The 22,499-nt window shown below is 37.1% G+C and overlaps 2 protein-coding genes across 2 annotated transcripts; both read left to right on the top strand.

Annotated features, from left to right (window-relative positions):
- Positions 1-6,940: 6,940 nt before the first annotated feature.
- LOC133875145 (uncharacterized) lies at positions 6,941-12,091 on the top strand. Its single transcript, XM_062313163.1, has 3 exons — positions 6,941-7,129; positions 8,848-11,041; positions 11,195-12,091. The coding sequence occupies exons 1-3, from the start codon at positions 7,116-7,118 to the stop codon at positions 11,828-11,830; spliced, it is 2,844 nt and encodes a 947-aa protein (XP_062169147.1). The 5' UTR covers positions 6,941-7,115; the 3' UTR covers positions 11,831-12,091.
- A 3,815-nt stretch (positions 12,092-15,906) lies between these two features.
- LOC133876240 (uncharacterized) lies at positions 15,907-17,958 on the top strand. The gene is made up of 2 exons (XM_062314525.1): positions 15,907-16,839; positions 17,101-17,958. The coding sequence occupies exons 1-2, from the start codon at positions 15,907-15,909 to the stop codon at positions 17,956-17,958; spliced, it is 1,791 nt and encodes a 596-aa protein (XP_062170509.1).
- The last annotated feature ends 4,541 nt before the right edge of the window (positions 17,959-22,499 follow it).

The raw sequence follows: 22,499 nt of genomic DNA, 5'->3' as shown, positions 1-22,499 counted from the left end.
CCCAAGAGGTATCTCAATCGGCTGGGGACCACGCCTCATGAAGCGGAGGTCACAAATTTGAATCCCTCCTCCCTCTTCCTGTGTGGACATGCAAAAAAAAAAAAAAAAAAACCATTATTCCTATTATATTAGCGCCTCATAACAGTTACATATGAAAAATCATACATAGTCCAGTCTTCATTCATCAGTACTGGTGCCCCCTGGTCTTGTTCATAGTTCTTTAGCACTGTTAGCTAAAGAAATAAAAACAGTAAGCTAAGCTACAAGACTAATAAAAGGTCTAGTAAATGAGTCATTTCTTTATCAAATAAGTCATGAAAGGATAATGATCATTATATCAACATAAGGGAGAATAACATAAGGAAAAAAAAACCAATAATGTTTCACAAAAAAATCCTCTACCACTGAAAATACCTTTTAGACATAATTATCCGCTTCTTTGCATAGGAGTGCCTATTTTCTGTTCTAACATAAACTTTAAACTTTGGTGTTCTATTTTGATGGTAAAGGGATAACCCAACAAATAAGGCCTCCACTTCTTTACTGTTGAAACCAAAGCTACCAATTCCTTCTCATAGGTAGACATTGACAAAAATCTCCCATTGAGAGTTTGGCTGAAAAAGGCTATCGGTCTTTGTTGTTGCATCAAAACTGCTCCAATACAGCAGCCTGAAGTATCACATTCAATTAGAAAGGGTTTAGCAAAATCTGGTAGAATGAGTACTGGAGGATTAATCACAACCCTTTTAAGCTCTGTAAAAGCTTCTTCATCCCCTTCACTCCAACGAAAAGCATTATTCTTTAACAAATTTGTTAAAGGAGCTGTAATTGAGCCATATCACTTGACAAATTTGTGGCAGTACCCTGTAAGACCAAGGAAACCCTGCAAAGCCTTTAAGAACTTAGGTCTAGGCCATTCCACCATATCAATCAACTTATTCCCATCAGCTTTGACTCCTTCGGCTGAAATGAGATGCATCAAGTAATCAATCTCAACACAACCAAACTTGCATTTACTCTTCTCGGCAAATAGCTGATGTGCCCTCAACATGTCTAAAGTGAGCTTGAGATGCTATAAGTGTTCCTACATATTACGACTATACACCAAAATACCATCAAAGAACACCAAAATAAATTTACTTAAGTAGGGCCGAAATATGTCATTCATCTCTAGAAAGTTGACAGAGCATTTGTTAAGCCAAAGGGCACAACTAAAAACTTGTTGTGTCCCTCATGTGTCCTAAATGCTGTCTTAAGAATATCTTCTGGTTTGACACGTATTTGATGATAATCAGATTGTAAATCAAGCTTAGAAAACACTTTAGAGCCATGCAACTCATCTAGGAGTTCATCAATTACCGGAATAGGGAATTTATCTTTTATTGTGAATCCATACACATACGCCATGATCCATCATGTTTCCGGACCAGCAAAACGGGAGAGGAAAATGAGCTTTGAGATGGTTTAATAACTCTTGATTCTAGTAACTCCCAAACAATTCTCTCAATTTCCTCCTTTTCGAAAATAGGGATAACAGTACGGTCGAACACACATTGGTTGTGCATCAGATTGTAACACAATAGCATGGTCATGTAACCTACAAGGAGGTAGACCCGTAGGTTCAGCAAAAGTGTCCGCAAATTCCCCCAAAATTTGTACTAATCCTGTGTCAACAAAGACCTTTGCAGAATCCCCAACATTCTCTAAAAGCTGTAACAATAACCCTTTTTTCCCTTCTAATTTAGAAGTAAAAAATTCAGTCTCCTTCCACAAGTGTGGGGCAACCAACCATTGTAACAGAATCGAACCAAGAGTTACTAACCATTTGAATACCTAAAACCATATCACATTCAGCTAATATGATTACATAAGAATCCACTCTAAAAGACATATTTCTGAGTTGTATTTGAAGTTCACTACACTTGCCTTCACTTAGTACTTCCTCCCCATTAGCTACCTTCACACGGATCTGACACTTTTTGTTAAGTAACAATATAGTTTTTTTACCACTGAGAATCCAGAAAATTATAAGTACTCCTACTGTCAAAGAGTATAACTAGATTCTAATTTTTGACCCTTCCCACTATTTTCATAGTCTTAGGATGGACACTGCCAATAATGGCTTGTAATGAGATTTCTGATTTGGCCTCACTATAACTAAACTCCATGAGGTCGAAACCCTACCCTTCTAACTCCAATTGAGATGACAAATCAAGTTTCTCAATAATCTCTTCACTATTCAGTAAAAACAGCTTAGGACTTTGAAACTTATGGCCAAATTTTTGCTTTGATACCAATTTGTAACAAGTATGTTACTGAGTTAGGTATTTGAGATGAATTTGTAAGAAATAGAGACTGAAAATGAGTGAATTGTATAACAGAAAGACTGATTACACTCTCAGAGATCAATCTGAGTTTGATCTAAACTCCTCTAGAATTATATCTGCTAAGCTAGTTGTATTAAATGAAAATACAATTGCCTAAATGAATGAATATACAAAATAGATTGGGCCTTTTATTCTATATCCCACTTGTATGCCAGCTCAGCCCAAGTGGTTAGTCCAATAGCTTTGACAACTCATTTCAGTTATAACAAACTAACAAAGCCTATGTGATTGAATTATTTGTACTTGCTTCAGATATACCCAAGTGCCTTTCTAGAATAGTCGGCCAATTGTGTGATTACTTGGCTTCTAAAATAGGATCTGACTTATGCGCTGTAGTAAAAGTAAAAACAATCAAAGATTGAGATTTAACCAAAAAAAATAAAATAAAATAAAATCAGACGTTGTCAATCTTAAACGTCCAAGCAAACGTTTGCTCAATCCATGACCTGACTCCATTCTCAATGGAAAATGGTGTAGTTGCTTTTTCGGGGGTTAATTCGTTCCATGCAGCAAGCATATTTTGGGGGAATGAGTTTGGTGGTGTGTTTTTGGAGCCAGGTCAAGTGGGTCAAGTTGGGACCTTTTAGGGTTTGGTGGGTGGTGACTTAGTGCTCGAGAAGGTGGTGACCCAGTCAGTGAAGCCAGACCAGAGTTTGGAAATGGGTGGCCTGAGTTGTGCAAGCTTGAGTTGGTTAATTTGGGGTTTGGGTCTGGTGGGTTGATGAGCGGGAGTACTACGGAGTTTGAGATGAATTGTGCCATTTCAAGGACTTCTACCTGCCCACCCACATTAACCCCAGCGACGTTCGAAGCCAAAGGCAAAGTGTCAGCGCCGGCGAAGAAGATGAGTTATGCCGTTGGGAGAGAGAGAGAGCTTCAAGAAGACGAAGGCAGACAAGGTACTGCAAAACACGGAGGTGGCTGGGCAGGGGCGGACCCATGTTGGTGGGTCCTCCCCCCAAAAATTTTGAAATTTCACCTAAAATATATAAAATTATTAATTTGTCCCCCCAAAATTATTTTTTTGTCTCCCTGAAAATTTTTCTTTATATTATAACCCCATATTTTGTCCCCCCATCCATTTTCTCCCCTCTGCACCAAGCCAGCCTTTTACTTTTTACAGACCCTTTCAGCTTTTTTTTTTTTTTTTTTTTTTTTTTTTTTTTTTTTTTTTTTTCCTTTTTTACCCCTCTCACCTCTAAAATAGCAACTACACCCATCTCTTTTTCCCCCTTTCCCACGCGTGGCATCCTTCCCCCAACGCCTCTCTCTACTAATATATTTTTTTTTACCCCTTTCACCTCTGCTTTGTTCCTTTTTGGGTTTTCTCTGGAAATTTCTCGCCAATACTCATGAAACTATCCTGTGCACTCTCGTGGTGCCAAAGACCCCATCGACACGTCCAAGTACAAGGAAGCTTTCTCTAGGCGAATGACCATGGCCGGCCTTAAAATCCACCACCGAATCGGTCAATCATTTTCTATTTTCATACCTGTTTGGTTCTTGTGAAAATGTAGGGGTAGATGGGAAAAAGATCGATTTTTAATTAAGTTTTTTCATGATAGTCGCTATTTAGGAGGATAGGAAACAAACGAAGGGTCTATTTAGGTTTGCGATTTCAAAAAGTGCGATTTAAAATTACGATTTTAAAATGTGCGATTTTAAAAAAATGATTTTTAAAAGCGTAGTTAAGCGTTTGGCAAAATCGCAGTTTAGTATTTAAAATCGCAAATTAGCCTTTAAAATTTTGCGTTTTTAAAAAAGCATCATCTTACCTGCGATTTGAAAAAGCAAATTTTTTGCGTTTTCAAATCGCAATTTTTAAAAACGCAGTTTCCAAACGATTTATATTCTGCGATTTGGTTTAAAATCGCACTTATTGTCTACGAAATCGCAATCACAAACGCATCCAAAACCCACTTGGTTAAGCTATGCCTTATTCAACCACGTTCCTTGGTTTAGTTATGGTTATAATTTTGACTCTTGGGCTATAATTTGGCCTAGTTAGTGAAATGTATTAATGTTTCTTTCTGTTCAATCTTTGGCCTCAGTTTGTCTTGTTTAGTTGTTTACATCAAGTTTTCCTATCAAAAAGAGAAAAAGGGTTTGTATCTTTTCTTAGTAAATTGTTGAATAAGAAAAAAGAAAACAGTTTTTTTAAATCCTAATTCGGTTTCCATCATTATTAGCATAGGAAGAAAAATCCATTTGACTGGCAGACTGAGAATTTTGTTGAGTGGCTGAAATTTGTTTCGTTGGTGTTTAGTTTTGGGAGTCTCTGGAGGCCCTGACAGTATGACACTGTGTTTTAATTGCTTCTGGAGCATTGAATAATTCTTTGAAAATCTAAAGGGTACTCGTGGTTATGGATGTTTTGGTAGGTGTGTTTTGTTGTATGTTGACAACCAGAGGAGATGAATCTGGGAAAGCTCGTTGAAGCTTTCAAGGCCTAGTGCCCTAAGCCCACTCTAGTGGGTTTGATAACTCTTCAAACCCACTCAAAGGTACTCTTTTTCTTTTTCTTCCACACTATAAATTGTGTTTAATTTATTTTACTAGTACTTTATACTATTGTGTGTTTGTAATGAAAATTTGAAATTATAATTTTGAATCGAATGAGTATTTTGATGTAAAAAAATTATACAAGTTTGTCTCCCTTATCAAAAACCCTGATTCCGCTCCTGTGGCTGGGTGTGTGGCTGGGTGTGTGTGTGCGCGGACGTGCTTTATTCACTTTTCAATACTCCGACCATCTTATTAGTAGTCTATACATGTTTTTATTTTATTCTTTTGATAAGTAAAAGAATGGATAGAAACAAAATAAACTTCTTCCAAATGGATTTTCCATCATGGATTCGGCCACTCCTTCTTAGGCACCTCTATACATCAAGAAACTCCACCTGTCCACCATCACAGAATACCCACTGGATTTCAAAATCCCACTTGCTTCACTGAACGAATTAGCCCATAAAAAAGCAACTGTACCATTTTTCCATTGAAAACGACGTCAAGTCACGGCTCGAGCAAACGTTTGCTTGGACATTTAAGAACGATGACGTTTGGTTAAAATTACTATCGGTAAAATCTCCAATCTTTGTTTGTTTTTACAGCAGATGTGCTATAGTTTTCACTAAAGCACGTTAGCCGGATCATCTAAAATAATCTGCCAGCTGTGAATTGTTTGGCTCAAGACTGCATTCTCCACGTTACATGAAAAGGCTGATGCTCTTTCCCAAGCTCACGCGTGCTCTACAACCAGATCGATCTGATTCTTTCTGATCAGATCTGTGATATAAAATTTTATTTTGCTGATTATTTTACAAACCCACTAAGATTGAATCCAGATTTTCGTCCATCACTCGCTCTCTCTCTCTTTTATTATTATTATTGTTCATCGGGTTTGATGACTCTTTGTTCTTCTATGCCGTGTTCAATGGTCTGAAAATTGTGGGGGAAGTGACTCTTGAGTGCCCAAAGTCTCCATTGACGTTGATTTAGTCTTTTCCACATTTAATCTTGACTTCGATATTCGAAGTCTTTTCGACAATTATGTCGGCAACATTTATGCCCGTGACTTGCTATTCATAAACTAGCAAAGACTTGGACGATGACCTGAGCAACGACTTTCAATTGTAAGGTGGAGAATTTCAGAACCTAATCCAACTTTTGGGGCAGAAGAAAGAGAGCACCAATTAATTTATCCACAAAAAGAAACGAAAGGACAAGGATACATAAATTAATTAATCCATTGAAATTTCACAATGATGTATTATTGTTTTTCTTCCTCTGCAAGACATGATTTTAAAATTATTTTTTAGTTTAATATTTTCTTCTTAAAAAATTTGAGTTACTCTTACCTTTATCGATCTCAATTTCAAAAATACTAAACTGAGAAATGCTATATATATATACTACATTACTATCATATGTTACTGAAATAGCAGCCCCAACAAACTCTTAGACTAATCATTATTTTAAAATAAAAAAATTAATGGTTAATTAAGACCGTTACGTTAGCATTGTAAAATTAAAATGTAATATATATCTTTACTCGTATTAAAATTAGCCATCTATATCAATAATCCTTTGGATTTGGCTTGCATGCTGTAGTTTTTTATAGTACCGTTTTCTATTGAACGGTACCCTTTTTCACTTAAAAAACGTCGTTTTAAAAACTAAATAATAAAAAACTTATTAAAACTTAAAAATTATAAAAAAGTAATTATTAAAAAGAAAAAAATATTAAAAGAAATTTAAGGCCACCTTCTTTTTTTTTTTCTTTTTTTTTTTTTAAGTTTTTAATATTTTTTGCTTTTTAATAATTATTATTTTTATAATTTTTAAGTGTTAATAAATTTTTTATTATTAAGAGGGCATGCTGCAGTGGAAAACACTTACAAGTCAGATCCTAACCATTCAAATTCATAAATTAGCCCACCAATGTTGACTCAAGGAGTCAAGGAGATTAAATGCAAAGGCCATCTTTTTTTTTTTTTTTATTTATTTTTTATATATATAGATAACAAGCCCTTCTTTCTTATTTAACATCTTTCTTTCCCTTACAAAAAAACATCTTCATTTCACCTTCAAGTGAAACAAAAAGAGATTTCTCTCTTCCTCTCACGTCTCTTACTCTCTTTAAAATCAAATATCATACTCTCCTCTTAAGCAAACAACAAAGGCGAAGGCGTGGAGGGTCTAAGGTGAAAGGGGCATTTTTCATATAATATGCTGGATTTCATGTAAGTAAACACTTGAAAACTTTTCTCAAATCCATTTTACTAAGTTTTTTTTATATATATATATATATGTCGGAATTAAATTTTCTAATTGATGCATGTATTTTTAATACTCTTCCGATAGGCGGCCCGAGTGGAATAAGTCCCCCACTAAAAAGGTTTGTAGAAAAAAAAAATATATTAAATAAGGCTTATGCAACTATTTTGACAAAAGACATGTCGTTCATTATCTCTACTTGAAGACTCTTAAATTTCAATAAAAAAACCAATAGTTAGAGACCCAAAAACACAACGATTAATATCATAAAAAAGAAAAAGAAAAAGAAAAAGAAAAAGAAAAGAAAAATCTCATCCTTTCAGAGACTCTAGAATGCCTGTATATATATTCAAACAAACCGTCATACCAAGAAGACATTTTCCTCTTCTTTTTTTATTTTATTTTTATTTTTATTTTTTTATGATAGGGGCTGGGGGAGGTATGTTGAGAGTTCGACCTGGCTGTTTTTATTTTTTATTTTTTTATTTTTCAGTAAGTAGATAATGTCTCTTACCTTGAAGGCAGCACCGCACCAAGAGATTGGCTGTGGAACATTATTTTTTATTTTTATTTTTTTTTCATCACTTATATCAGGTTATCATTTTTTGTCAACAAAAACTAAGTACTATTAAAAAAAAAAAAAACAAACACAAAAACTTATGTAGATCAATTGTGTTGTGCGTCTCAATGTAAGATAAGTCCAAAGAAATTCTCAACCATCAAAAGAAAATACTAAAAAAATCATGTTTTTGTTGAATAAAAAAATTGTAAAATAGTATTATGTTTTTTTTTTATTATTATTTAACTTTGCTTGTGTAGGTTGAGAGAATTAGATAATCTTGTTATTAAGTGAAGCTGAAAAAATATTTGACAAACCAGGTTCTATTCTTCTTTTATATCATAGATAATATTTCTTTTATTTACAAATACAAAATATTTTTTGGAGTTATAAATGTTTGCTAGAAATATGCATTTGAATATGTAAAAAAAATTTAGAAAAGATAAGAATAAACAAATTAATTGAAACTAAAAATAAATTATATAGATTTGATATTAGCAGTAAAACATTGAATTTCAAAAGTGAGAAAAATAATTTTTAAATAAAAATGTAATATAAAAACTAAAATAAAATGTATTTATATTTACTTAATATTTAAATATAAAAAACATTTCATTCAAAATTATCGTCTTTAAGCCCTCAAAATATATAGAGCCAACCTTGGACTCAATGATTTTATGTTTATAAAATATGTATGCGCATTGTGTTTTCCCATGGCACCATTATGATGATGTTATGATTGGTACCGGATATGTTATGAGTCAATTATATGATGTTTATGATGAATTGATAGCATGACAACCACACTTTACTGAATTTTTCCAATTTTTATTTTTTCTCCCCATTTGATTTTTTTTTGTTTCTTTCCTTGATATTACTAATCAGAGTATAGAAGGCCAGAGTAATCAGTAGTCAAGATGAGCCACGACAAGAAATTAAAAAGTGCTTGATGGCATATTAAGTAATTAATGGAATGTTTATTTCTCTGGATTTAATTAAAGACAATTTTATACTATGTATTTGAAAATAGGGGATTGATATTTGCGCAACAGGTTGTGCACAACCTGCAGCAAGCTTTTTCCTTGAAAATATTACAGAATCCATTTTGAAATTGGGGTGTGACAGGTGCCCCTTGGTCTTGTTCACAGGTCTTAGGAACTTGAAAGAAGCTATGGCTAAGGCAGTTCAGAACTCTTCTGCAATGACCACCTCTTCACAAACATGGCTTCTCATGTTTTCCCTCGTTTTCATCACCTTCCATTTGAACTGGGTCTCATCCTTAGCAACTCTACCCCCTTATTACTACGACCAATGTTCATCAACCGTCCCTTCATCAACCCCAGACAAGGGTCCCCCCACAAGCTTTCCTCTTCCGCGATCCCATGAAGGTTACTATGTCGGCGGCGAGCCAGTTCTGGAACCAAACCCCTTTGCGTACTCGTCGACTTTCCTAAACACCATCTTACTTAGCACCTTGTCTGTCTATGGCACTGATGTTCCAGGCTTGTTCAAGCTTGAAGGGCGTCTAACATTTCCAAACGGGAATAAGTACAACGAGATGCAAGATTACTCGTATGGCCGACAGTCGTACTATTCTACTGTCATGTATGCTACGCCGCAAAGAAGTTCGGTAAGTTTTAAGCTGGAGGGGTTCTGGTCAGAATCAAAGGGAAAACTTTGTATGGTTGGATCAGGTTCTGCTTACACTAAAGAAGGTACTTTGCTTAATCTTGCTGTTGTTCTTAAACTCCATAATCTCACAAATTCAAATAGTATTACTAGTTTGATTACTGGAACTATAGAGAGCTTGAGGACTTCTAACGATGATCCAAACTACTTTAAGCCAATTTCTGTAATTATGCTTCCTCAATTGAAGTATAAATACACATCATTTTTGGGAGATTTTAATAATGGAAATGATGATCTTCCACGTGGTTTGTCACTTAGTTCTCTTCCACAAAACAAATTATGCTCAGTAGCCTCAAGGGCAGTCAATCAGTTCAACTTGAGATATTCCAGAGACTGCGATTCTGCAAAGAACTGCAGTCTGTTTGATGCAGACATCGGATTTGTTCCTCGAATCATGTCCATGTATATGATTGGGTGTTCTGAGGAGAAAGAAAAGATGCGCGTTCTCTTGGAGTTTCCTAACACTAGCTACGTTGGTTTTTACCGGAGTTTCAATCCTCAAACGACTCTGGTCGGGGAAGGATCATGGGATGAGACAAAGCATCAGCTCTGCATCGTTGCTTGCCGAATTTCGGGCGTGGCGGTATCTTGGGATAATGCTCGTGTGGGTGATTGTTCAACGAAATTGAGCTTGAGATTTCCTGCAATCTGGTCAATCAAAGATGTTAGTGACATTGTGGGGAAAATTTGGACTAACAAAACCATGCAAGAGTCTGGTTATTTCGACAGAATCATGTTTCGAAGTTCTTGGAATCGTATGGTTGGAGTTCCTGACTTGAAGTATGAGTATACAAAAATTGATACTGCAATAAAGTTATGCCCAAAGTCTGAGAAGCCTGCTAGGAAAAATGGGGAAAGATACCCAAATGGGTCTTCTATTTCCGTCATGCAATTTGATTCCTCAGTGAAAAATTCTAAAGGAAGAATCGCATGGGGTTATTCAGTTCCCATCTCTGTTGATGCTATGCTTTATAAGTACTCGAGCTCCCAAGACTCTGAAGCAACGCCACCAAAATTCAAAAATAGTGGAACAGTCAATATCAGCTACTATATAACCCTTCATCCGTCCAATGGGATCTCTCCGTTTAACGCATCTTCAACATCATATGAGACCTTTGAGATTTTGGCTGAAGGGATATATGATGCTGAAACAGGGAGCTTGTGTATGGTAGGCTGCAGAAATCTTGGCTCTGACGATCAAATGCCAAGAAATAATTCTTGGGATTGTGAGATTCTTGTTAAATTTCAATTCCCTTCATTAAATTCAAGGCGTGGAGGTTACATCAAGGGAAGCATTAATAGCACACGGGACAAATCTCATCCACTTTTCTTTGAACGTTTAGACTTGTCTGCAACTTACGAGGATGGATATTCCATATGGAGGATGGATGTGGAGATTGTCATGGTACTTATCTCCACCACATTGTCATGTGTTTTTGTGGTACTGCAGATCTTTCATGTGAAAAAACACCCTGATGTGCTTCCCTTCATCTCCCTTGTCATGCTATCAGTTCTCACTTTAGGCCAGTTGGTGCCTCTTGTGCTGAACTTTGAAGCCTTGTTCTTGAAAAGTTCTTGGAGTCGGCGGAGCATATTGCGTGAAAGTGCCGGATGGCTTGAAGCAAACGAGGTAATGTTAAATCGTCACTTATTTCAAAAGTTTGCTTTAATACCTTGTTTAATCTCTACTCTTGTTATGACACCATGTTAAATCACTATTTATTCAAGAAGTTTAAGCTAATAAGAAAGAGTAAATTTATTAATTTAATCAATATTCTAACAGGTAATTGTTAGAGTGACTGGAATGGTAGCTTTCTTGCTGCAATTCCGTCTTTTGCAAAAAACGTGGTCAGCAAGATGGAGGGATGGAAATCAAAAGAGCTTGTGGTCTTCTGAGAGGAAGGTCCTCTTTGTGGCTTTACCATTATATCTAGCGGGGGCTTTAGTTCCTGTGGTGGTAAACTTGTGGAACAGTGAAAATGATCATTATGGAATGGTTTCAACTTCCTTTACTAGTTACCAACCACGTTCTCTTTGGGGGGACTTGAAATCTTATGCTGGTTTGGTCTTGGATGGTTTTTTGTTGCCTCAAATACTGCTCAACATGTTCTGGAACTCAAAAAAGAGTAGTCTTTCTCGTTCATTTTACATGGGGAACACTTTTGTCCGATTGCTACCACATGCATATGATCTTTACAGGGCTCACAGGTATGCTCATTACTATGATGGGTCATACATATATGCGAATCCTGGTGCAGATTTTTACTCCTCTACTTGGGATGTTGTTATTCCTCTTGGGGGTTTGCTTTTTGCCTTGATCATTTACTTGCAGCAGAGGTTTGGTGGTCGCTGCATCTTTCCTCGGAGGTTTAGAGAGTTGGGAGTATATGAAAGGGTGCCTATGTCTGTTGATCCATAATTGCCTGAGAAATATTACGCTTAAAAGGTGCCCATGTGTTATTCAGGACTGTTTGCTCGATGCTGATTATATAGAGAAAATGGCATCACTCCCTATTAATTAGTGGCTTTTTACATCGTTTTAGCATGTTGTAAGTTTGTATGTTAGCAGTATGATTTCTATGAATTATCATGCTTGTAATTTGTCCCTCTCTTAATACATGTACTAGGTGATATTTATCTGATGTTATATATCTCTATTTGGCCGGTGTTTTATTCTTCACACCCATTTTACATCCGTGCACGTGACATGTTTAAAGTCGCGTCTTAAGTCAGCAACTTCAAAAAACAAAGGAAAATTCACTCAAAACACGTCACAACAGCCGGCGTTAAACATAGAATTACCAAGTCTTTGCTAAACAGAGTGTTGTTTTGTAATTGGGGGATAATAACTTATGTTATTAGTATGTATGTAGTTAGTGTTATATTGTTGCATTGTGTTTTCATATGTTGAATTGTGGTGCCGTTTGCTGCCTGACTGTTGGTAGCTTGTTGCAGTTGCCTCTACTGTTAGCTTTATCTTTACTTTTTGCAGGTTTGTCCAGAAGTGTTGTGTATATATATATATATATCTGAGTGCATAACTATTAGTTTTTATATTTACCCTTTGGTCTCTATGAAGAATCAAGACACCCAGTCTCTCTACCTTGCTCCTTTTACTTGTATTTGTGATCCAATTAGGATACTTCAGCATGAAAAAACAATTAGCATAACAGGCCCCATGAATAAATAAAATGTTGAAAAAGTTGACTTTGGCAAACGAATTAGGATAGTTGGGATTATTTTCTCGAACAATTGCTGATATTCCTTTTGAAACGCTATTGGCATCTCACTTAGTGGTGTATTAATTTAACCAAAGCCAATCCAAGACTCTGTTGGCATTCTTTGCTGATTGCAGTTGATTGTGTCCCGCCTACCAATCTTGAAAATCTTCACAGGAATATATATATATATAAACCTTTATGGTGATAATGGGTTTTGATATCTACATGTACTAATAACGGTTACGTACAAATAGCATATATATGCGGGCGGTTATTATTCGGCTACATTTTCTCTCCTAGTAGTTTGTAGCATATATATATCCTTTCTACCCCAAATAAAAATTCATTAACTTGAAAAAGTTCGAAGACCGAACAACTAGAATAAAATTTTACGTATCTATGACTATGAGATGATAAATGTAATTAAATTTATAAATTGCCTCCTTTGAAGGGTCAAGCTGAATTTTTGGGTGCATAACCTTCTTGGCATTAAGATTCGATGCTATACAGTAGAGGTATTGTATCGGATCTTTATTTGCTTAGTTCTTGAGATTAGGAGGTTCGTTTACTAAAATTCTTTTTTTTTTTTTTTAATTTTTTTAAAATAATATTAACAAATAATTCAATCACAAAACATTGCTAAAAAACATAATAACAATTTTCACATATTGGAAAATTTACCACATGATTGCTTATACGCAAGACTAATGTTCTCTGCACGACAAATATATATTTTTTAAAATACAAAAAAAAAAAAAAAAAAAAAATTCGACGTGAAAAAAGGTGGTTGTGAGTACAGGGCTAACCCAGTGGCACGCTAGGATTGGGCATCATCACCGGTTGGTGATTTGCATGAGGGGAAATAATTCCCTCCATCTGAGAGTTTTTTGATCTCCTTGATTTGTATGACTACCCACCCATGATGGGCGGGAGATCCCCTGTGACCCCAGGGGGGGCAAGGGGCGTGCGACTCCGGACTTGACACCGGTGGCGGTGAACAAATCAACTGTAACAAATCCCCAACAGTAGGGGTGGGCAGCGGTTCGGTAGGCGGTTAAGTTAATTCGGTTAACCGGCCGGGTCGGTTAAGTTGGTTAATTCACCGACATCTAACCGACTAAGAATATTTTTGAAAAATTCGGTTAAGTCGGCATAGGCGGTTAAGTCGGTCGGTAGGCGGTCGAAATGCGGTTCGGTTAAAGCGGTTGGTATACGGTCGGTTAATTCGGTTAACACTCTTCAAATGGACTGGGCGGCTTGGGCCTAATTTTTTAAATCGGTAAAAAAAATACTTTTAAAAACAATTGGTCTTCATTTTTCAACATTTGCCAGCAGGCCCAACACCACCACAAGTCATTGGATCGTTGGCCTTCTAGCTTCTTCTTCAGTTGTTCTGCTTTTTGACATTTTTGTTCTGCTTCAACATTTGCCGTTCATTAATGCCGCATGATTTAGCATGAAGGCCTGAGACTAACTGCAATTGGCTAAGACAGTAAGTCAGTAACTAAGACTAAGAGAGAGAGAGAGAGAGAGAGCTACCGGACAGGCGGACAGTTTTCGAGTGGGAGGGGACGGCAGCGGTCCGCGGCTTGCGTCGAGTCTTTCGGAGTCCGAACTTCCAGGCCTTAAGGTTTGGTTAGCTGAGGATTGAGGAGAGGGGTAGGACCGTAGGGGAAGGCCGGGAGGCAACATCGGGCCTCAATTGCGTCGGCCGTCGGTGGGAGTCGGCCAGTTAGGGTTAGGGTTCAAGTGATTTGGAAAGAGGAGAGGATGGGTAGGTGGGGAGGCGGTTGGGGTGGGCAGTGCCGCAATGGGCTGGAATTGGTAGCCTGGAGGCTGGAATTGCCGAATAACCTAGGTCTTGAAGCGAATAGAAATGAATGTATAGTCTCAGAAAACGGTGTCGTTTCAAGTGTGATAAAACGACGCCGTTTTGATTTTTTAATAAAAAAAATAAGATGTAATGAAACGACGTCGTTTCGTTTCGACGGTTCGGTTAAAACAGTCAGTTAATTTTCGGTTAAGTGTCGGTTCGGTTCGGTAAGTCGGTTAACAGTACAACCGAACCGACTTTCGGTTAAAAATTCTCTACCGACTACCGAACCGAATTTTGTCGGTAGGCAGTTAATGTCGATTCAGTTGCGGTTGGTAGGCGAATAATTTGCCTACTCCTACCCAACAGGAAAACCCAAGCAACATCCAACCACCTCAGAGTTCAACAATTAGTGCTGTGCGTGCAGGAAGTTATAAGAAAGACAAATTTGTCGCATCTTCTCAGTGTGGGACAATATATAATGAACGCTCAAGTTTTATTTATTTCTTTTGGTCGACTACGTGGCGTGACATCCAGCATCGCAAAGAGGATTTTCATGCATGCTATATATCAGCTATAGCTCAAATATATAGGTTTTAGTCTTTGGCCTAGGCGTGCGCGCGCGCACACACATATATATATATATATATATAGGGGTGTGCAAAACCCGCAATCCCCCACCCCCCCCCCCCCCCCGCCCCGCCCCGCCCCGCAGCACCCATCCCACCCGCCTCGCAGAGGATTGGGTTTTCGAATTTTTTTGCGGGTTAGGATCTTAATTTGAGAAATTTATGTGGGGCGGGGCGGGTTGCGGGTTTAGCCTTTTAAAAAACGCGGGTCCCCGCCCCGCCCCGCCCCGCCCCGCACTGCACAAAGGGGAAGAAAAAAAAAAAAATAGCTCTATGGTTCAATTTCATTGTGTGAGAAATACAATTTTTATGGTTCAATTTCATGGAATATTAAAGTGTACACATTTTTAGTGTATTGTTATTTGAAATAATCTTTTCATTACTTTTGGAAAAGACAAGAAAATTGATTACATGGAATAGTGAAATATTATAACTTTTTATTCTTTACATTTATTCAATTATGCTTTGTTGATGGGAGAAAATAGAAATCATGTTTCTTAGAATTTTATCTTATAATTAATAGGGCTTTTAGTTTAAAAGGCTAATTCCATGAAAAATGTTCTTGAATGAAATATGAATTTAATTTTTTTATTTAAAAAACCATTATTTTTTTGAATTTTTATTTTTTACAAAATAAAATCAAAATTACGTAAATGCCACTCAAAATACCCGCCCCGCCCCACGCGAACCCGCCCTGCACGGTTAGTCTTTATCAAGTGCGGTTTGCGGGATGAAAATTTCCAACTCGCAAAGGTGCGGGGCAGGGCCAAAAAAGGCGGAAACCCGCACCGCCCCGCCATGCACACCCCTATATATAAAATCTGGTTTAAAAATGTCATCATTTGAGGTTGGTAGAAGTGACATCCTATTGTCACCACCTGTCAATGATGAAGAGGATGGTGAGATTTCATCTCACCCTGATGTGGAGTTCAATGAAGTTGACATGGTCAATCCAAATCTGAAGCTTAGAATGAAGTTCGCTAACATTCAACTATTTAGAGAAGCTGTTAAGCAATACAATGTGAGAAGAGGAAATGACATAAGGTTTGAGAAAAATGAAAGAGTCAAGTGTGTAGCAGTGTGTAGAGGTACAGGTTGTGGTTATGAAGTGTATGGTAGACAGATGGCGACTGAGGCATCATTCGAAATAAGGTCCTTAAGACCTAAACATTCTTGTACTCGAGTATACAAGAGCTCAATTGTCAATTTGAGGTGGATAACAGATAAACTTTATGATAAGTTTAAGGTTCAACTAGACATGCCACTGCGAGTGATACAAGATGAAGTCAAGAGGAAATGGAATGTTGAAGTCAGCAAGAGTCAAATATATAAGAGTAGGAAGATGATAGAAAAGAAGATATACAGTGGTCTGAGTGAACAGTATGGCAGGTTGTGGGATTACTGTGAGACTTTAAGGCGTACTAACCCGGGTAGCTGTGTAATGACGAAGGTTGAAAGAACAAACCCTAATTTACCTGCTAAGTTTCAGAGACTCTACTTGTCCCTTGCAGCCATGAAGAAAGGGTTCTTGGAAGGTTGTAAGCCTGTCATAGGCCTAGACGGGTGCTTTCTTAAAGGACCCTACAAGGGAATACTACTGGCTGCAATTCGTCGAGATGCCAACAACAACATGTACCCAATTGCAATCGCCGTTGTAGAATATGAGACAAAAGACAGTTGTACTTGGTTCCTGGAGTGCCTTGTTTCAGATCTTGGACATCATGAGAGGCACACTGCTCCTACATTCATTTCTGATCGGCAAAATGTTAGTTATAATACTTGCATAATTTTACATATTACTTTTTGCTATTTTTTTTTCTACATATAAACTTACCATTTTTTGCACATTGGATTAATGTAGGGTATTGTGCCAAGTTTTGATGTTGTTATACCAATGACGGATCACTGAATCTGTGTAAGGCATTTATATGCCAACTTTTGAGTTAAAGGATTTCGGGGGGTGGCCTTGAAGGAATTGTTGTGAAAGGCAGCATTGTCTTATACTGAGGTCGACTTCAAATTTCAGATGGAAGAGATTAAGAAAGCCAGTCCTGATGCTTTTGACTACCTAGACAAGATTGACCCCAGCGGATGGTCAAGAGCATGGTTCAGCGACTATCCTAAATGTGACTTCCTTGTCAACATGCAATATATGCGCGAGTGTTTCAACTCATACATCTTGAAGGCACGTGACAAGCCAATTCTAACAATTTTTGAGATGAGTAAGAAGCAACTCATGAGAAGGTACCAACTTAAAAGAGATGACATTAACAAATTGAAGGGCAAGTTGTGCCCTAGAATTGTTGAGAAGCTTGAGGACATTGGTGAGGATGCATCGAACTGCCTATCCTGTTTTGTTGGTGATAGCATATTTGAAGTAGAGCAGGGAAGAAGGCAATATGTTATGGATTTGAGGAGGAGGACATGTGGTTGCAGAAAGTGGGAGGTGACTGGGATTCCATGTGCACATGCACATTCTGCCATTACATTTCATAGGCATAAACCGGAAGATGTAGATCCATGTTATAGCATTGAGATGTACAAGAAGGCTTATGCTCCTATCGTATATCCAATGCCTAGTGAGGAACAGTGGGTAAATACTGCGCATGATGTATTGGATCCACCTAGATTGAGATCAATGCCAGGAAGACCTCGAAAGGCCAGAGTAAGAGGTCTTGATGTGTCGAGAGTTCCTCAGAATCCTTATAGAATGAGAAAGTTTGGATTGAAGGGTAGATGTGGGCTTTGCAAGCTGGTTGGACACAACAGCAGGACCTGTCCAAAGAAGAAGGAGCATGCATCTAATTATAGGCAGCCCTCGACAAAGTTGATTTGCCTACTCCACTCCCAGCTAGTTTGCCTACTCCACCCCCAACAAGTGTAAGTTTCACTAACCAATATAGTTGTATAATAGTAACAAGTGCTATTTTACTTGGGTATTGTATTATTTGATGTGTTATTAATGTTGGCCTTCAGACCCAAAGTATTGGATGTAGCAGTAGTACAAGGGGAGGTGTACAACCAGCCCCCAACAGTCGAAAGGGAGGTGCACAACCAGCCCTAAAAAGAGTAGGCAATTCATTACAAGCAAAAAATTCAGGTTAATTACTTACTTGGGGATGATACTGATTAATCACATGTTTGTTTTGGTTCTTAGAAGGATTTAAGGACAATTACTGGTGCTACACTGCAACCTACTGCCCCACCTATTACAACAGTTGAGAGAAATTTGGTACTTATCTTACTTTAGTTTAGTCTTTAAAATGCATCGTATTGTTTATTTATCAATCTCTCATATTTGAAACTTATGGCATGAAAATCCTGTTGAACTTAGACCACCTCCACCTACTGTAACAGTTGAGAGAGATTTGATACTTATATACTTTAAGTTTAATTTTTAAAATGCATCATATTGTTTATTTATCAATCTCTCATAGTTGAAACTTATGGCAGGAAAATCCTGTTGGACATAAAGTGCCCAGCTGGAACAGGTAACCGCCAGCACCCAAACCATGCATACCAGTTAGAAGAGTGTCTAAGCGAATCAGGGTCATGGTGCAGAGTGTTCCAATTGAAAAGGCTCCACCTGCTTGGATTGACCTCACAGCTAGGACTTGTACTGATGGAGGAGGGAGAATATTTAGGTTTACCCCAAGAACTCCACAATTGCAAAACATGGTGCGGCGGCAACATTCTCAACACCGGTGAAAGGAAAAAGGATCGCCCATACCATTGAAAAAGGATTACAAATTATGTAGTCAAAGCCGAAAAGTAAAAGACCAAAATGGAAGCATTGAAGTTTCTGATATTGGTCATGTTTTTGTTTTTTGGAATATAATGGCATTTTGTATATAGGAAAGGGTTGGACATGTAGTTTATGTAAGTTGGACACTTTTGGTTTGGCTTATGAAAATTGGACAGGTTTGGTTTATGGTGTAGTAAATGCATGGTTTTCGTATGTTTGGACATATTTGGTTTATGAATGCATGGTTTTGGTATGTTTGGACATATTTGGTTTATGGTGTAGTAAATTCATGATTTTGGTAAATGGGTTTGGACAGATTTTTGAGTGAATGCATGGTTTTGGTATGTATGGTATTGGTAAATGCATGGTTTTGGTAAATGGGTTTGGACATATTTGGTTTATGGTGTGGTAATTATGTTTAACACAAAATTAAAGTGCATATGCTTGGCTACAATATCATACAACCGAACTCAAATAGGTTCAACACACATACATTTTTCATTTCCAAAAACATCATCCATTACGTACCAATTATGGTCTACATAAAGTAACATTGAACACCACTCTAAACAACAACACCATAAACACATACAAAAAATGGATGATGTGTACAAAACAAAATCACCATAAACATCACCATAAACATCACCATAAACACATCACCCTAAATCTTCATGGTAACAGCATACGATCATGTTTAGAATTGAATACACCCTTCGATTCTGATCCAACCATAAACAGATACACAATCATCAATATCCATGTGCATACAATTATTGTCTTATAAATCTTCTTCATTATTTGGTAATTGATCCCCTGAATCTCGATTTCTTTACGAAGGGCGGCATTTTCAATCTCCATATTTGCCCTCGACTTTGCAACTTCAGCTTCAACTATAAGTCGGCATCGTTCGACTTCTTCTATCCCCATATTCGCCTTCAACTTTGCAACTTCTATTTCAACCATTGTATGACATCGTTCAGCTTCTTGAATCAAACTTACATGCCATTCATGCAAATGACATACCACTCTCTCTCTCTCTCTCTCTCTCTCTCTCTCTATGTGAACACATTTTGGGATCAACTCGTTGCCAAAAACCACAAGCTCGGTTTATCTGCAAAACGATAACAAAAAATAAATAAAAATAATAAAAATAAACAAACAGAAATAAAGGTTATTTCTGGTTTATGTTATTTTAAAATTAATCGTCATAGGTTATTTATGCACTTTTCCATAAAACTCATTGATATTCAGAAAATTATCAAAGGATAATACATGCACAAAAAAAAAATAAAAACAATTGTTTCCATAAATAAATCCTGTAAAAATGTACATTGTATCTCTTAGCAAAGTAACATTTTTAACTAAAAATTTGAAATGTTACTGCCAAATAAAAAACAACCCAATTCATTTTCTTTTTAATTTTTAATTTTTAATTTTTAATTTTTATATAAGTACAGTAAAAGGTAGAATTGAACTAAGCAGCATTGCTCTTCTTAAAAATTGCTGTAGATTTTCGGTTAACAGATATGCGACATACCCAGCTGAAAATATACACTTAAAAGTCTAAACCCTAAATTAACTTGTAATTCTGGCATTTTAGAAACCTTCTACCGAAAAAATTTTCAGTGTAGGAGGTTAACATACAAGCCGGACGCTCGCAATAACAGATCGGCTTTACTGCAGTAGTTGCCCCACTCCTTGTCGAATTCGGCTCCGTAGAAGCAGTGCCTGATGGTTGCATCTCCGGGAAACGGTGCGAAATTGGTCAGAAATGTCGAAAATCGGAAGCTTACTTTGAAAACCCTAGTTCCTAGTTCTTGCAGAGCCGTTGCGAAAACCGGTCCCTCTCATTTCGAAAAGTCTAACATGCATGGGGGTATAAAGGCTGGATGAGGCGGGGGTATTTTGGGGAGGCAATTCGTCTTAAACGGTCACGTGACTTGCAAGTGATCGACTTTCCGTCCAATCGGACGGGCAACTGGACAGAAGGTCGATTTTGTCACATGTTGGCAAGTTCGGGAGGCTCATGTACCAATTTTTGGTAAATCGCCACACCGTGGATAAATCAGGGGGGTTAAGTGTAATTATCCCCAAAAAAAGAAAGAAAAAAAAAAAAGAAAAAAAAAACTAAACCCTAGCCTGCCACTGTGGAGGGCCAGGGGTGGTCGCACCACCCCCGAAATGCCTGGGGGGGGGGGGGGGGGTGGTGCGACCACCCTCAGAGCAACTAGGGGTGGCACAGGCCACACCCAGTTCTCGTTGTGGGTGGCCTCTGGTTCAACAATGGGTGGTCGGCCACCCACCATTTTATTTCTTCTTTTTTTTTTTTGTTTTTTTTTAGTTTGATTTTTTTTTTTTTTAAAAAAAAATAATGTAGGGTTTCTTTAATAATTTTCTTTAAATTTCGATTAAAATGTGTGATTTATTACCAAACAAAAGAATATGAATAGTTATTCCATTCCACCACATTCTATTCACAGGAATAATTATTTATTTTCCTAATAGAATAGTCATTCCACGAACCAAACAAGGATATAAGATATCTACTTTTATGACTTTTATTACTTTTTTTTTTTTTTTTTTGAAACTTTCCTTTAATTTAGGAAAATGAACAAGTTATAGAGTGTCTCCTGGAAATGCTCTAAATCTCTTTTGCTTACAAAGGTTACATAGCCCAATAAGACACCGAAAACACTTTGCAAATTAGAAGCCGAGTTTTTTTCATTTGTGGTTTTTGCTTATAACACTTTTTTCAAAACAAAACACAAAACACTATTTCAGGAAATAAAAAAACTTTTAGAGAACCTCACTCACCTTATAAAATGTTTTGAACACACATGCTTACTTTCTCAGATGTGAAAATAAATAAATAAATTTGGAAGACAACTACAATCTCCAACTTTCATATTGACTATGTGGGCTAGCAAGACTAAAAAGTCAAGTGAATGAGTCATTTCTTTATCAAATTAGTCATGGAAGCATAATGACCAATATAACAAGATAAGGGAGAATACTTTTCAATTTTTCGTTTTGGAAAACACTTTTCAAAACATAAAATATAAAATTCTTTTAGGAAATTTTTCTCACCTTCATATAAGAATATTTTGAAAATACATGTATTGTTTTTAAATACAAGTGAAAACTCAAATTTAAAAATAAGGTTCAATTTTTCATGTACATGAACAAGTGGAGGCCAGCCTCCTTTACTTTAATTAACAAAATAAAAAATAAAGTGAAGATTGGCCTCTACAAGGTGGAGGTTGCCCCTTCACCAAAGATGGAGATGGGATGTGGATATCCTCTCTCCACCACTCACACTAACAAGGGGTGGCTTGTAGCCAACCTTACTGATAGAGGGATGGCTTGCGACTGCTCTTACTGTGAATGGCTAACATGCCAACTCCATTAACATGGTAAACTAGGCAGCACCGGTAAAGACCAAGAAAAATAAATAGAAAATTTTTCATCAAAAACGGCTTCGTCAAGTCACGGCTTGAGCAAACGTTTGCTTGGACATTAAAGAACGACGACGTTTGGTTAAAATTAGTAATGGTTAAATCTCAATCTTTGGTTGTCTGTAGTTTTAGATAAAGCACATTAGCAATAGCCGGACCCTCTAAAATAACCTGCCAGCTGTGAATTGCTTGGCTCATGACTGTCGTTACACGAAAAGGCTG

The sequence above is a fragment of the Alnus glutinosa genome, chromosome 8 (assembly GCF_958979055.1).
Source record: "Alnus glutinosa chromosome 8, dhAlnGlut1.1, whole genome shotgun sequence".
Classification (NCBI taxonomy): Eukaryota; Viridiplantae; Streptophyta; class Magnoliopsida; order Fagales; family Betulaceae; genus Alnus; species Alnus glutinosa.
Note: the sequence above shows the minus strand (reverse complement) of the source record. Positions and strands in the feature narration are given on the sequence as shown.